Below are 15,512 nucleotides of genomic sequence, written 5' to 3'. Positions count from 1 at the left end.
GCAAATGCATGCTTTACTTAGAAAAAAATGTGCAGCATTGCAAAGGTCATTGACTCCTTTTAAATTTTCACCATTAGTGAGTGAGAATTCCATTGCTTTATGTTGTTAAATATTTAACATTGATAGCAATGCTGACATTATGATATTATTTGGTAGGTTTTAGCTGATTTAATTGAACCATTGTAGTGTGTCATTATGAGTTTACTTTAATATTTCCATTAAGGCTCACAGTCTTGAGTAATTTTTCATGTATTTATTGGCCGTTCCCAGAGAGAGAAAGAGGTGTGTGTGTGTGTGTGTGTGTGTGTTTAATGCTGTATTGTGTAAACAGTTCCTTTATTAGATAACACACAATATGAAACTTTTCTCTTATTTTGTGACTTTCCTTTTTGCAATTTCGATGATGCAATTGCTTTGTTTTGTTTTGTTTTTTTGAGACAGGGTTTTTCTGTATAGCCCTGGCTGACCTGGAACTCACTTTGTAGACCAGGCTGGCCTTGAACTCAGAAATCCGCCTGCCTCTGCCTCCCAAGTGCTGGTATTAAAGGCGTGTACCACCACTGCCCAGCTACTATGTTGATTTTTTAATATTCTAGTTAAGGAAGCTTACTTAGCCAAAGCTTGGAGTTTTTCAACTGTGTTTTCCTCAGCAGATTTTGTTGTTTACGGCATTTTAGATGTTTTCTGTTATTCTGTCGATTTACTGATCTATAGCAATTGTCTTTCTAATGATAAACAGCCCTTCAGTCTTATGTTCTTGGCATAAAAGGAAGCCTTGTTTTTACATATTTGCTAAATACAATATGCTGTGATCTTATTCGATATTTTAAAAAATCTTTACTACAGAGCCTACTGGTCTGTAGTGTATTCTGTGTAACCTGTTTGATTTTTGCATTAGAGAAATGCTGCCATCATGTGTCTTGCTTCTAATACTTTGAGTGGGACTGGTATTATTTGTTGTTAAAGTATTTGGTAGAATTAATCAGTGAAAGTGTCTAGACCAATATTTTTCTTCATGGGAATTTTTCAGTAATGAATTTCTTTAATAGATAAGAAGTTATTGAGATTTTATTTCTCTTTAGATTTGTTTTGGTGATCTACATCTTTTATGGAAGGTATCCCGTTGTCTGGATTAGCAAGTGTTTTAGCATGTATTGTATTGTTCCGGGCATTATCTGTAAGGGCACCCTGAACTTCACACATGCTATAATTTGTGTTGCTCAACCTCCTCTTGGTCCCTGAGGTTAATCTAAAAGCTTAACAGTTGATTTTCAGGTCTTTAGGATTAACAGTATGTCTTTTAACTACTTAGCATGACTTCAAAAGAATTAAATGTCTCCTTATATACATTATAAGAATATTTATAGTTTTTAGTGAGAATTCCTCTAATTCTTTAAGCCTAAAATATGTTTATCCATCTATTTTTACATTTAATCATAATTCTTTTATATTTTATTCTAATTTTATGCTATCACTTCTCAATGTAATTCACAAAATGAAAACTTCAGTAGGTAATACAGAATGAGTATTTAATTCTGTTCTGTAATGTTCATCAAACCTTCTAACATCTTATCTTGAATGTTTCCCATGTTCATGATAACAGCTTTCTCTAGCATAGTCTGCTCATTTTCTTCAGCCAGAGCATACTGCCACCCCAGCGGTGAATGCAATAGCTGCAAAGCACAATTGTCTGTACTGCATTTTCACGTTTCTGACCCAATTTACCTCATGAACATCTTTCATTTGGGCTGTAAAGTTTTAAATCTTTTTGACATTTCATAAATTTCATTTGATAAACTACCTGCAGCATCGTTTATATTTTGATGCTAGTCATGGTGTCAGGAACATTTTGAGGCTTGGCTGTAATTGTTTTTAAATTTCTCCACTTACCAAGAACAATGTACTCTATAGTACATATTGAAACTTCCAGGGACACCCATCAGCCTGCACCTCTGGAAAGGCAGACATGAAAAATATTCACCTTTTGTTAAAATTTAGTGAGACGGGGAGGAAGGAGGTGTTAGCACCCTGTGTGGTATGAAGTAAATGCACAGTAAATGCTAGTGTTTGCAGGCTGCAGAATGTGGCTCAGTATTCTGAGTATGGTGCTTAGCATGCACTGGGCCCAAGGATCAGGTCCCAGTACATAAAGGGCAGATCACATTCTATAAGAATGAGAAGGGAGAGAACCAAGAGAGGATGGTGGGAAAGGAGGAGAAAGATAGAACATTGTTTATGTTTTTCTTATCTGCAGGATTTAGATTTAAATGTATGTAAATACTTAGAGGACATGAGAACAGGTTGTATTTGGGAGGAGAGGCGAGAGAGAGAGAGAGAGAGAGAGAGAGAGAGAGAGAGAGAGAGAGAGAGAGAGAGAGAGTAGTGGGAGACTGAATGAGTAACATACAAAGATGTGTGTGCACGAAAATGTTACAATTAAACCTATTGTTTTGTACACTAACTAAAAAAGTATTTATTATGTTCACTGATGTAATGACAGATAATATGGCAACCCTTTTCTTTTCTCTGCTTTCCATTCTTCCATGCACAATGAACAATAAATACAAAAAAAAAATAATCCAGAGGTCGGGTTAGATTAAGGCTTCAGTCCCCTAGGCCCAAAGACCCATGAGGAGTGTCCAGGGTGAAAAAAATCAAATGCGTGTAAAGTAGCATGTAACGGTACTCACAGAAACAGGTAAGTGTTTTGGGGTGCACAGTCTTAGCAATCTAAAGCATACAGCTTGTTTATTCATTTGCCTGTGGTCCCTCTGTACCAGGTTTCAGTGGAAAGTTTTCAGGTCTGGCTATTTCTGGCTCCAGTCTTTGGGAACTTTTTGAAATCCTCCTATACATAAGGAGGAAATTGAAGCTACGTTTTTCTAAATTTTCATCTGGAAAGCCCCTCTTGGTGGACCCTAGACTGTGCAAGAGATAACTTGTATACCCTCAAAATATTTTAACATATTTAGGGTTTTGCTTAATTTTTTTTTATTTTAAGTGTATGAGTATTTTGCCTGCATGTATATGTGTCCCCTGTGCATGCCTTGTGCCCACAGAAACCCACACTGGATCCCCTAGAACTAGAGTCATTGGTGCTTGTGAGCCACATGGACACTGGGTGCCAACCTGGGACTCTGCTAGAGCGTCCCTCAACCCCACTTGTACACTTTTGAAGATGACAGTCAGGCATTCATGAACTCTTTGAGCTTTGAAAACGAAAATACATCATATTTTGTTAAATAAATCAGAACAAAACTCATAACTCCCTCATTGTTTTTGTACCAACTTGTGCCTTGGAGGTTGTATGCCTGGTGGTTGTTGAAACCAACCGCAGAGCGAGGTACTATTCTCCAGAGATTAATGGACACTGTGTTCCGGTAGTATGTTTTACCTTTACTAGAAAACTTCAGTCTTCCTGTGCCTGTCATTCTAGTGAGATCATGAACACGAAGTTAAGAGCCTGGAGTAACTGTGAAGTAGAGCACAGGTTCAGTGTGCTTGAAGCTCTGACTTAAATCTCCAGCTCCACCACACAAGCAAAGACCAAACCCCACCAACGCAGAGGGAAGTTAATGTATTGTAACTCTGCATTTTCTTTAAACTTGCCACCCACCCCCATTGCAGGTGTCTACCATTTCTGCTGTCTCACCATCTCCACAGTGTCCAGCAGAAGTGTTTTAGTTAGACTGAAGGGTTTTGTTAGCAGTATTGACAGAGGCCATTATGACTTTCATAGGAATAGTGAGACTGTTGATACATCCTAATCACCTGAATGAAGCGATGCACACGTATGACCTTACCATAATAGTTAAAATGAGAGCTCATATTTATACTGTAGACCCTGTGCCATGGTGGCCCCGGACACTGAGCTGATCTGTGAAATCATGTTGGTGGCGGAAGGGTTTGTGGATGCACGCTCGTTGGCCCGGAAGTTCATTTCCTTGTACACGCTCTGTGAGGAGCTGCTGTCCAAGCAGGTGAGAAGTCTTTGGATATTATTTGGTTTTATATCATATTAAAATAGACGTTTAAAAACATGTATGTTGAATAATTTAGCATTCAAATGACACAGACATTTGGAAGGATTTCATATTTTCTATGGGATTTTCAAATTACATGCTTTCCAAATCTTACTTTTTCCTGAAATTAAATTTCAGACATCTTAGTGTGCATATAAGTATCTTACTTATACTCCATATGGCTTCTTACAAAAGAGTTATGGGATTTTCTCTGAGCATTTTTGATGCTATAGTTATAAAGGAGATTTCATGCTGCCTTTATTTCTTGTAGTGGAAAAGGCAGAAGGGGTCACAAGGTGAGTGAAGTTGATTCTGGAAAACATTCTAGAAATGTTGGCCTTTCTCATCATTCGCTAATCCCTATTTTGAAACTGTATGGGGCTTGTTTATTAATCCTAGTCTCCAGTCTTCTTTACTGGCTTCTGGCAAGTTTGTGAAGTTGTGGATGTGCCACAAACAAGTGTGTGTCTGCTTCAGTCTTCTTAAGTTAGGCTTCCTGTTGGGTTTAGGACTTTCTGTGGTGTCTCACTGATTCCCTGTGACATTAGCCTGTAGCTGTTATATAATGGGGCTGTTAACCCACAGATACTTGTTCGATCCAGTGTATTTATCTTAACTTGCCCACTTTCAGAGTGAGATATGGAATCAGAGATATAGACATCCTGTCATTTCAAGGGTAGGTATTTGGAAAGGAAGCTGTAATGTTTAATCACACAGGCGAAGTACTGTCCCACAGTGTCGTGTGCAAAAGAAGCTCCATTGGGTATGACCTCAGCTGTAAATGTGTTTTCTATACACAAAATGACTGGAAACATAATATTTGACAGTTGTCTCTGAGGAGTGAGATGATAGGTATTTTTATCTTTTCTTATAATCTGAAATCTCCTTTAAAATTCCATTTAAAATTTATAATTAAAAAAATCCACTTCCCATGAAAAATGAGACTTTGAGTGTGTCCGTTACAGTAGTAATATTATGAACATCTAGTGAGACCATCTACTTTATTCGGGTAGTATGTTTGTTGATGCCAGTTGACAGAGTTGTAAGAGACAAACTGGATGAAACAGACAGGCCAAGTAAAGAACTTGGAGATTCAATTGCATGAAGTAAAAATTGGAAGAAAGTAGAGAAGGAAAATATTATCAAAGGTCTCAAGAAAGGAAGAGGTCTGTGTTTACATAGAATAGGTAGCATTTATTTTCTGTTTTGTTTTGTTTTGAGATAATGTCTTACCCTACCCCATGCTAGCCACAGACTCCTGGAAATCCTCCTTTCTCAGTCTTCTGAATATTGCAATTGCAATTGCTGCCTCAACCAGCTACATGTGTTGTGTTTTAAAATCTCCTCACACAGCTACATATGCTGTGTTTTGAAATCACCTCAAGATTACCAGTTGGGTAGTTATAATCCTGTTGATGGGTGTGGAAGTTCATGAAATAACCGAGTCTTGAGCTGAGCGGTAGTAGGAGCTGGTGGGAGCTGAGCTTATCCTAACTTTATCTAGGACACTTGGAGCCAAATTCAAGAGGAAGGTAATGTGCTAGGTATCAGGCAGGAAGAGAAGAGTTCTTGCACTGCATGCATGGAAAAAGGAAACCTGTCAAGAAAGGAGAGCTGAGTTACAAGCACAACTCAGACATTTCTGAGAGTAGAGAGGAATGTGAAGAATCAGAAACGTTCCTGAACGTTTGGATTAAAGTTGGAAGAGAATAGAAACACAAGAATGGTTTTCTAGGGTCAGAATTTATTGGATAAACCAGGAAAAGCAATGAGGATTCAGTAGTCATCACAGCATTTCAGTATAAAGGGGTTCTCTACGAACAGAATCTGCAGCTTCTGGCACATCCTCTCCTTTAGCATCACCTCTGTAAGGACCTGGCCACGACCCAGACAGCCTCTGTGCCCTGCAGACCTGTTGGCTCTTACTTTTATCTTCCTTCTTCAGCCCTAGTCTGCTTTTGTACTTGTGACTTCCAGATGATCTCTACCATGACCAGTGATAAAAAATAATTTTCCTGCCAAGACTTTTCATGAGTCCTTCTGGGGGGTATTTGTAGCCTCCAAAGTCCCACAGATACACACCTGAACGAAAACGTTCTCCATGCACCCCTTACCTTTATTATCGGCATGACACATGGGTGTTTTTACTTCCGTTCTTCTCTTCTTTTATTACCAACAGAAACGGCAGCCAAGACCTAATTTGGTTTTATTATCCACAAATGGATGAAATGGCATATTCATGTATTTATCATTTCAGTGTTCACAAAGCATTCATTCACACATGAACAACTTTACCCCCACATCCATCTGTAAAGTAGATGGCTACTCTGTCTGCCTCTCTACAGCTGCTGAGGCTTGGAGGAGAGGTGACCTGCCTATAGGCACGGCTGAGAAACATTTAGGAGAATTGTTGCCATGAGGATGGTAGATAGGAGGACAAGAGAGAGAATGCCAGGCAGCCCAAATCAGTTGTTTAGGAGCCAAGACTGGTGGTGAACATGTTTAACCCCAGCAGAGGCACTATCTCTGTAGTTCAAGGCCAGCCTGGTCTCTGTAGCAAATTTCAGGATAGCCAGGGATACATAGTGAGATCCTGTTACGGAGTCAGTCACTTTTGAATTCAACTCATGGAATATATGTTCACTGAGCACCTTGCTGTAAGCCAGGCTCAAGAACTCCACAGACTGAAATAGATAGGAACTGCCTCACCTTCCAGAAGTCCAGGGCCAGTGGGATTCATTGGGAATGGTGTACAAGTCTCAGGGAGAGACTGGCTCATAATAGAATTTTGTAACTTTTATTGTATTTAATGTTCGCACTAGGGCAGAGTTGTCTAAGTGACTGAAAGAACAGGTGACTAGACATGAATGGCTGGGATGGGGATAATAAAGGTCAGGGGTACATGTGTGAAGGTTGGTGCATAAAGGGAAGGGAACCTGGACCAGTCAAGGTGCTGAGCCATCTGCTTGATTGGAGAACAGAAGCTGAGGTGAGAGATGGGGACTTGGGCAAAAGCTGCAGTGAGATGCTACAGAAAGTCTAGAAAATGGCGGAAGGAAGTCAGACACACGCCCCACAGACAAGATCTATAAAATTATTTTGCTTCCAGAATTAATTGTTATAAATCTTTTTTTAAAAATGTGTCTATCTGAACTCTTTTGGCTTCCAGCTTTTACTTCTGGAATGAAGATCTCACTCAGTATCTGAGAAAGATGTGCCTGTGCTTTTATTTTTAGGATCACTATGACTGGGGACTTCGTGCTATTAAGTCTGTCTTGGTGGTAGCTGGCTCCCTGAAACGAGGAGATAAAAATAGACCCGAAGATCAGGTACTGCAGTGCTAAATGATGTTGCAGAGTGAGTAGCTAAATGGCTTCAGACAGACGGAAGTATGTACCTGGCTGGGGAGGCACACATGAATCCATCTATTAAAACATCTGTCCTTAATGCAGGATATTTTAAGGGTCAGCATTTCTTGTAAATGGTCACAAGTGTTCCTGACTACAGAGATGGGGATCTGGGAAAGGAAAATGTGATTTTTATATAAGTGTTTTTGAGATATCAACCATAAAAAGTAGCTGTCTCTTGTGAGACTAGGCCAGGGCCTAGCAAACACATAAGTGGATGCTCACAGTCAGCTATTGGATGGATCACAGGGCTCTCAATGGAGGAGCTAGAGAAAGTACCCAAGGAGCTAAAGGGATCTGCAACCCTGTAGGTGCAACAACATTATGAACTAACCAGTACCCCGGAGCTCTTGACTCTAGCTGCATAGGTATCAAAAGATGGCCTAGAAGCCCATCACTGGAAAGAGAGGCCCATTGGACACGCAAACTTTATATGCCCCAGTACAGGGGAATGCCAGGGCCAAAAAGTGGGAATGGGGAGTAGGGGAGTAGGGGGAGGGTATGAGAGACTTTTGGGATAGCATTGGAAATGTAATTGAGGAAAATACGTAATAAAAAAATATTTTAAAAAAAGAATATTTTAGTCATCACTGTTTGATCTTCTTTGAGAAATGTGTAAGAACCCCAGTTAATAAAGTTGGGATATTCATCCTGAAAAGCCAGTAACCTCTGGATCTACCCAGTGGGGCACAGAACACCCACTGCTCAGAGTGGGCTCCAAGAGGAGAGGTTAACTTCGTGAGATGCACAGCAGTTGTGAGGCCACTGGGAAGAGCTCTGCTCTCCCCCAGAGATTTCAGTGGTGACAGCACAGCTGACATTCTCTTTGCTTAGGAAGAAACAAGAGACCGGATAGCAGAACTATGCAAGTATGCATGTGATGTATCTTGAAATATAGAGTAAAACTAGATCTCTCTAGAATTTTTTTTATGGTAAGGGACACTATTTGTCTTAAATTTGCAGATCTATCTCTTCATGGTCTCTGCTTAGGGTTAGCCAACATTTTCTTTGTTCCTTTATTTCAACCAGTGTTCAGTGAAGATGGAAAGTGTAGCTCTCTGTATAACTTACACACTGATGTTTGAGTTACTGCTTTTAAAGCCTAGCTCCAACTTTAGTTTCTAGCCAGTGTAAAATGAAAGCCCAAATTAAAAGCATTTGTATTTATCATCCTGCGATTGCAGAGAGCTTCAAGAAATGTGGTTTGATAGAGGGGTTCAATCCAGAATATGAGTTTGGTGAAGGCGAGAGATGGGCTCAGAGGTGTTCTGAAGACCAAAACAGCTCCCAGGGAAGAAGTAGGCCTCAAGGATCATCTTATTCTGAGGCCACATGTGGTCGCCTTGCATGCTCCACTAACCTGAAAGTGTTTGCCTCCCTGTGGACAGAGAACAGTGTTCTCCTATCAGATTTGGATGTGAAGGTTGAGAATGTGTTGCTGTGGGCCTGGAGAGAGAGCTCAGCAGTTAGGCACATATTCTGTTCTTCTAGAGGACCTGAGTTTGGTTTCTATTACCCAGATTGAGCAACTCACATATGCCTGTATTTCCAGCTCCAGGATCTTCTGCCTTCTGTGGGGACACACACACACACACACACACACACACACACACACACACACACGATAAATAAAAACAAATCCTATTTAGAATGCGTGTTAGCTCAGTAGGTATTTATTAGACTTTGAAAAGTTACACTTGATTTTAGATGGTACACAACATAAAATTATACATGTATACATCATATTAACACATATTTCAATACAGTATGTATCATGTAATGCTTCTATATAGTGTTTGAAATGCACTGTGTCACCTTTAGATTCAGTGTCTTCTGTCTGCTTTCCTAGGTACTCATGAGAGCATTGAGGGACTTTAATATGCCTAAAATTGTAACTGATGATGTCCCAGTGTTCCTGGGCCTGGTTAGCGACCTGTTTCCAGCCCTGGATGTACCTCGGCAGAGGAAACCACACTTTGAACAGATGGTCAAGCAGTCTACCCTGGAACTTCGCCTACAGCCCGAGGAGAGCTTCATCCTCAAAGTAAAAGACATATTACTGTTGATGGCAGGTGGTGGGATTGATAGTTCAAGTAACTTTCCAAGTGTTATTTATCCAAAACATTAGCTATATTACATGACTTTAATATGATCTTATCAAATACTTTCAAGCATTTTGTAGGATAGTCAGCTAAGGAACATCTAAGTAAATGCTTTGATGCCTAATCTCTATCACGGAGGACTTCAAAATGTAGATATAACTGTCATGACTCTAAATGTAACCATACTTTTAGCTAATTTTAAAACTTCTGGGTTACATGCACCTAATTGCATTGTGTTCTCTCTTCTCCAATCCATGGATAATGAAAGTAAAATCATCAGTTATTTTTGTTGGGGGAGGCATGTCAGCTCTGAGGAAGGCACTGTCTGACTCATACAAATACAAGGCTACATTGGGGTCAATGAATACCTGATCAACAATGCATGAAAAGTGTGTGTTTCAGAAGAGTTTATGTGATGTGTGCTATCACTCCCCCATAGGCAATGATTGCTATACATCATTTCTGCTCAAAACTCTGTAAAAGAGTCATTGATTTTTGTAAGTAACTCCCCCTGCCATGTAACGAGTGTCATATAAAGTTATGAAATAGGGACTGGGGAGATGTCTCAGTGAGTGAGAGGGCTGGCTGCACAAGCATGAGGAGAGGAGAACCTGGATTTGAACTCCCCAATCCATATGAAGCCATTTGCAGCTGGATGTACTTCTCACCTCAGTGTAGGGACAGACAGATTGTAGAGACAGAACACCTCATTGTTCTCCAGACAGTAAGGTAAAGAAGGAGAGAGCAGGGCACTCAGCATGAACCTTGGGCCTCCACACGTATGTACACATGCATGCTGCACAAGTAATGCTGATGATGCTGATGATTATGATGGTGACGATGACAGGACAAAGACAGTGGTGATGACAATGACTATAGTGGTGATGACAATGACAGTGGTGATGATGACGATGACAGTGATGATGACAATGATGACAGTGATGATAAAGATGACAGGGATGGTGATGATGACAATGATGGTGATGATTGTGACAATGACAGTGGTGATGACAATACAGTAGTGATGATGATGATGACAGTGACAATGATGATAGAGATGACAATGACAATGGTAATGATGACAATACAATGGTGATGACGATGACAGTGACAATGATGATAGAGATGATGAAAATGGCAATGGTAATGATGATGACCATGACAACAGTGATGATGATGACAATGATGCTGTAATGATGACGAGAGTGGTGGTGATGATGATGATGATAATAGAGATGAGGAGGAGGAGGAGGAAGAAGAGGAGGAGGAGGATGACAAGGGCAATGGTGGTGGTGATGATGATGACGATGATAGAGATGAGGAGGAGGAGGAGGAAAAGGAGGAGGAGGATGACAAGGGAAATGGTGGTGGTGATGATGATGACAATGACAGTGATGATGGTCATGACAACAGTAATGATGACAATGATGATAGAGATGATGATGATGACAAGGACAATGGTAGTGATGACGACGATGATGATGATGATGGAGGTGATGAGAATGACAATGGTGATGACAATGACAGTGATGATGACAATGGTGATAATGATGACAAAGATGACAGTGATGATGATGACAATGGAGATGATAATGATAATGACAACAGAGATGATGACAATGATGATAAAGATGACAATAACAATCATGATAATGGTGACAATGACAGTGATGATGATAATGACAGTGATGATAATGATAACCTTGGTGATGATGATGTCATTGGACAATGCCCATGGACATGATAATGACGACAGAGATGATGACAATGGTGATGACAATGACAATGGTAGTGATGATGACAATGACAACATATTACACTCATGTCTGCTTTTTATGTGGGGAATCTCCAAGAAGCTATGGTATGGGCTTAGTCTGTTTTCCCACATGACAGTGGGATCAGAGTAGGGTTGTAAGAGGGAGCTAAAATGAATGGGCTGTATTTTGGTCACTCAGTCATGAAAGGGCCTGAGTGACAGATGTCTGTATGCAGGTTGTCCAGCTTGAGGAGCTACTGGCCGTGCGACACTCTGTCTTTGTGGTTGGAAATGCAGGCACAGGAAAGAGTAAGGTAGGAGAACTCATGCTATACCTTTTAGCCTTGGAGGAATCTTTTCTGGAGGGCACAATTTTCAGTGTTGCTTAGGGGTCCCTTTGGTGAAGCCACAATAATGTTGAACTAGGATCTGAAATCTACAGCTGCCATTTGATCATGTGACACTGTTCCTTTCAGTTTCACATGATCAATGGAATGTGAAGGTGAAAAAGATCATTGTTTGCATGCTCCATTTCATAGACAGACACACACATACCACACCACATATACACACCCTGCCACATACCACACCATACACATCACATATACACACACTATACATACATAACACCACACATATCATACACACATACACACATACAGACCTTACCACATGGCATATCACACACACACACCATGCCACATACCGTACCACATATAACACACATATCCATACACCACATACACACTACCCCACACCACATATCATACCATACCACACACCACACACACACCATTCCACACACATTAAACCACATACCATACCACACCATACACACACACTACACCACATCACACCACACATACAAAAACACCATGCCACACACACACACACACATATATGTATGTATGTATGTATATATATATATATATATATATAGAGAGAGAGAGAGAGAGAGAGAGAGAGAGAGAGAGAGAGAGAGAAAGGGAGGGAGGGAGGGAGGGAGGGAGGGAGAAATAATCGGCTCATCCAGAGACTAGACTTTCCACACAAGATAAGGAGAATTTGGCCAACGTATCCAGGCTTGCACCTGCATGCTCACACCTGGCCTCTTTCACCAAGGGTGAGAGCGTTCAGAGTGAACGAGCCACCTAACTTGCAGGATTTGATGAGCATTGCTCACTTTTATCAAAACTACCTTCTTGCCTATTTGCGGCTATCATAAAGTCTCCTTCCCATACTATTAAGAAAACAAGTGCAAATATTTTCCTTCATTACTCCTTTAGAGATTGAGCCTTCCTTGGCCTCAAAACAAAGCTTGAAAAGAAAAGAGATAGCAACACCCACATTTCTGAGGTCCCTATTGTGTGCTGGGCTGTGCATTGTATGGTTTTCTCTGCTGTGATGGGAAGCTCTAGGTATTATTAAGCCCCATTTTTAGTTCACTGCTTGCTTCTTCTTGGCCTTCCTGACTGTCCTGGCAGCACTCTTATTTTCTTGGTTGGCAGACGGTATTTGCAGAGCTGTGTGCCTTCCCATTCAGGATGCTTGGGTATAAACACATTTGGTGGCCAACATCTAAAAATAATGGGAATGGCATATGAGTTCTGGAGCATGGCTGTGCACGGAACTTGCCAGTCCTCAGAGCTGAACCCAAAGGGAGACAATTGCCCAGGGAGGCTCTGTGTGGAGATTTTTTTTCCTAGTGAAAAATGTAATCATTGCAATATTAAAGTAGATTACTGATAGACCTATAATTACTTTGTTAGTATAACTTTCAGATGTAGGCCATGGTTCATGGAAGGATAAAATTAAATTCTAAAATTTCTGGGAGATTAGTGGTTTCCAAAAATATAAGCTGCATATTCCTGAGGTATTTCATTTCTTCCCTTTACTCTTCACCTAGTCAACATAGGCTTAGACTGATGTGAGCAGGACCGTGTTATTTACACACTCACCACCGTAAAGTAGTTGGCACTTTTAAAGATCAGCCCTTTACAACTCCTAGGATTGGTGAGGATGATAGAGATTGAAAACAACAACCTTGGCTTTCAAGGGAGAGTAAAGGACAACCAGGGCAGATATTTGGGTCAGTTAAGTAGATACATGTCTAGTGCGTCCCAATTCTGATGTTGTCTTTCTCCAGCTGCTTTTGTTGAAGCTAGCCTCCAAGCACCAGTGACACTATACACTGAGTATTTGCTTAGATGCACACCATCCAGGGTACTGACACATGTAGAGCAGATGCTAGATGCTGGATGCTAGATGCTCAGCAGCCACAGCTCTAGTTTCTCCAACTGAAGACCATATCTTGTGAAGGTTCAGTCACTGCTGTGTCAGTGGATCTTGAAGACTGTCTAGGCAAGCATTGTCATCCTGGAGTCTTAGAAATGCACACTACACTACGGGTCCTCCCTCTGCCTATTGAGTGAGAAGCTCTGGGAGGGCTTCAGCAGTCATGGTGATTCTGAGTTGGGCTACAAAATTCTAGCAGAGTGACCTCATACACAGGAATTCTTATACACTTTATACACTGTATGCATAGTTAAAGATCTTAAACTCACTCAATGTATATACAGATCTCAAACTCACTTTGTACATAGCTAAAGATTTAACTGATACAGCAGCTTTCTCCAGTCTGAATGTCTCTGGGAATCAGGTGAGCTGATCCTGTCATCCTAAGCATCTGTGGCATTGAATGTTACACGATGAGGAAACAGACAATTTTTTTTTCTGCTTTCTGCATCACTCTAGATGCGGGATATCCAGGAGCACATGATAGGTTAGGAGAATTTGTTATTTTCCACTGTCCATTTGTCCAACTTTACATTGCTTTCTTGGCTTGCTTTTATCAGATTTTGAGAACACTGAACAGAACATATGTTAACATGAAACAGAAGCCCGTTTGGAGTGACTTAAACCCCAAGGCTGTGACAACAGATGAACTCTTTGGTTTCATACATCATGCTACCCGAGAATGGAAAGATGGCAAGTGCTTTCATTTGAAGTGATGAAAATCAATCTCTGTCTCTGTCTCTCTGTCTCTCTCTGTCTCTGTCTCTGTCTCTGTCTCTGTCTCTCTCCTCCTCCTCCTACTCCTACCCCTCCCTCCCTCCCTCCCTCCCTCCTTCTCTCTCTCAATTGACAGTGTGCTATGATGATAATGACCTGCTGAAAGCAAGGTTTGGGAAGTACTAGATTGCATGTGGCGGAAGAACTGCTCAGTGCTGTGCATTTTTCCCACACCAGTGATGGCAGGGCTTCTTGGAAACCAGAAGTCAATGAGAATGCCCCATTTCTAAAGTTCCTGGAATGAGACACTGGCTGAATTCAAATGGGCATCATAGGTGTGAGGGATGTTGACTGTATCTAGGCCTGCATCATAGTTGTCGGGAACAGAAGGCAGTGGGTCATGCTTCCTGCCTGGAAACTCTGGAATTGAAAACATTTTAGGCATAAGTTTAGGCATAGTTCAGAATATTTGAGATGCTTGATTTTTAGGTTAGGAATGTCCAGCCAGTGAATCAAATGCAAATATTCTGAAGTTCTTCAGAGTTTGAAATCAGAAACACTTCTAATCCCAAGGTTTTTGGGTAAAGGATACTCAACCTATATTTGGAGATAAACACATACTTTCCTTAAAAGCCTTCATAATTCTTATTTCTAATGAGTGTACTAATCTTAGTATAATCCTCAGTACCCTGTCTCTCTCTGTTTCCTACTGGTGACTTCACAATGGATACCATATGTCACCATCTTTAAAAAATATATATATTGAAGTTATGTGTAGTGATTTGTGCCTATAATCCCAGCACTCAGAAGGGGTTATCATTTACAGTGACTTTAAGGCCAGCTTGTGCTACAAGTGAGTTCTAGGCAAGCGTGGGCTACAAACTGAGAGAGACCCTGTGAGTAAAAGAAAGAAAGGACAGCATTAATGAGAACATGGGGGAGAGGAAAGGAAAAATAAGAAAACATATATTTATTAAATGTCAGTGTATCTCCACAGATGCCACATTAATCCAAGCTGCTGTCTTCCTGGTGTCTCAGCCCCTTGTTTTCCATGTAGAAACCAGAGCCTGCTTCAGGATGCTACTTCCTAGCTTTCAGATTGCAGTGTGTCCATTAGCTACTCTAGGAGTCAACTCTTCTATGGCCTATGAGACTGGTGATTGGGTCTCCATCAATCTCTAACCTCAGTCCTGCACTCGGCCCTTCTGGCTGC

General features: G+C 40.8%; 1 protein-coding gene across 1 annotated transcript in view; it reads left to right on the top strand.

Annotated features, from left to right (window-relative positions):
• Dnah11 (dynein axonemal heavy chain 11) overlaps positions 1 to 15,512 on the top strand; it is a 309,803-nt gene that overhangs the window by 131,143 nt on the left and 163,148 nt on the right. The window contains exons 36-40 of the mRNA XM_029484410.1: positions 3,842 to 3,980; positions 7,259 to 7,351; positions 9,279 to 9,473; positions 11,524 to 11,601; positions 14,143 to 14,279. Coding sequence (XP_029340270.1) covers positions 3,842 to 3,980; positions 7,259 to 7,351; positions 9,279 to 9,473; positions 11,524 to 11,601; positions 14,143 to 14,279 — 642 coding nt within the window. The remainder of the gene's footprint in view (positions 1 to 3,841; positions 3,981 to 7,258; positions 7,352 to 9,278; positions 9,474 to 11,523; positions 11,602 to 14,142; positions 14,280 to 15,512) is intronic.

Source organism: Mus caroli, chromosome 12, assembly GCF_900094665.2.
Source record: "Mus caroli chromosome 12, CAROLI_EIJ_v1.1, whole genome shotgun sequence".
NCBI classification, from domain to species: domain Eukaryota; kingdom Metazoa; phylum Chordata; class Mammalia; order Rodentia; family Muridae; genus Mus; species Mus caroli.
The sequence above is the reverse complement of the archived record's forward strand: the minus strand, read 5'-3'. Positions and strand labels throughout refer to the sequence as shown.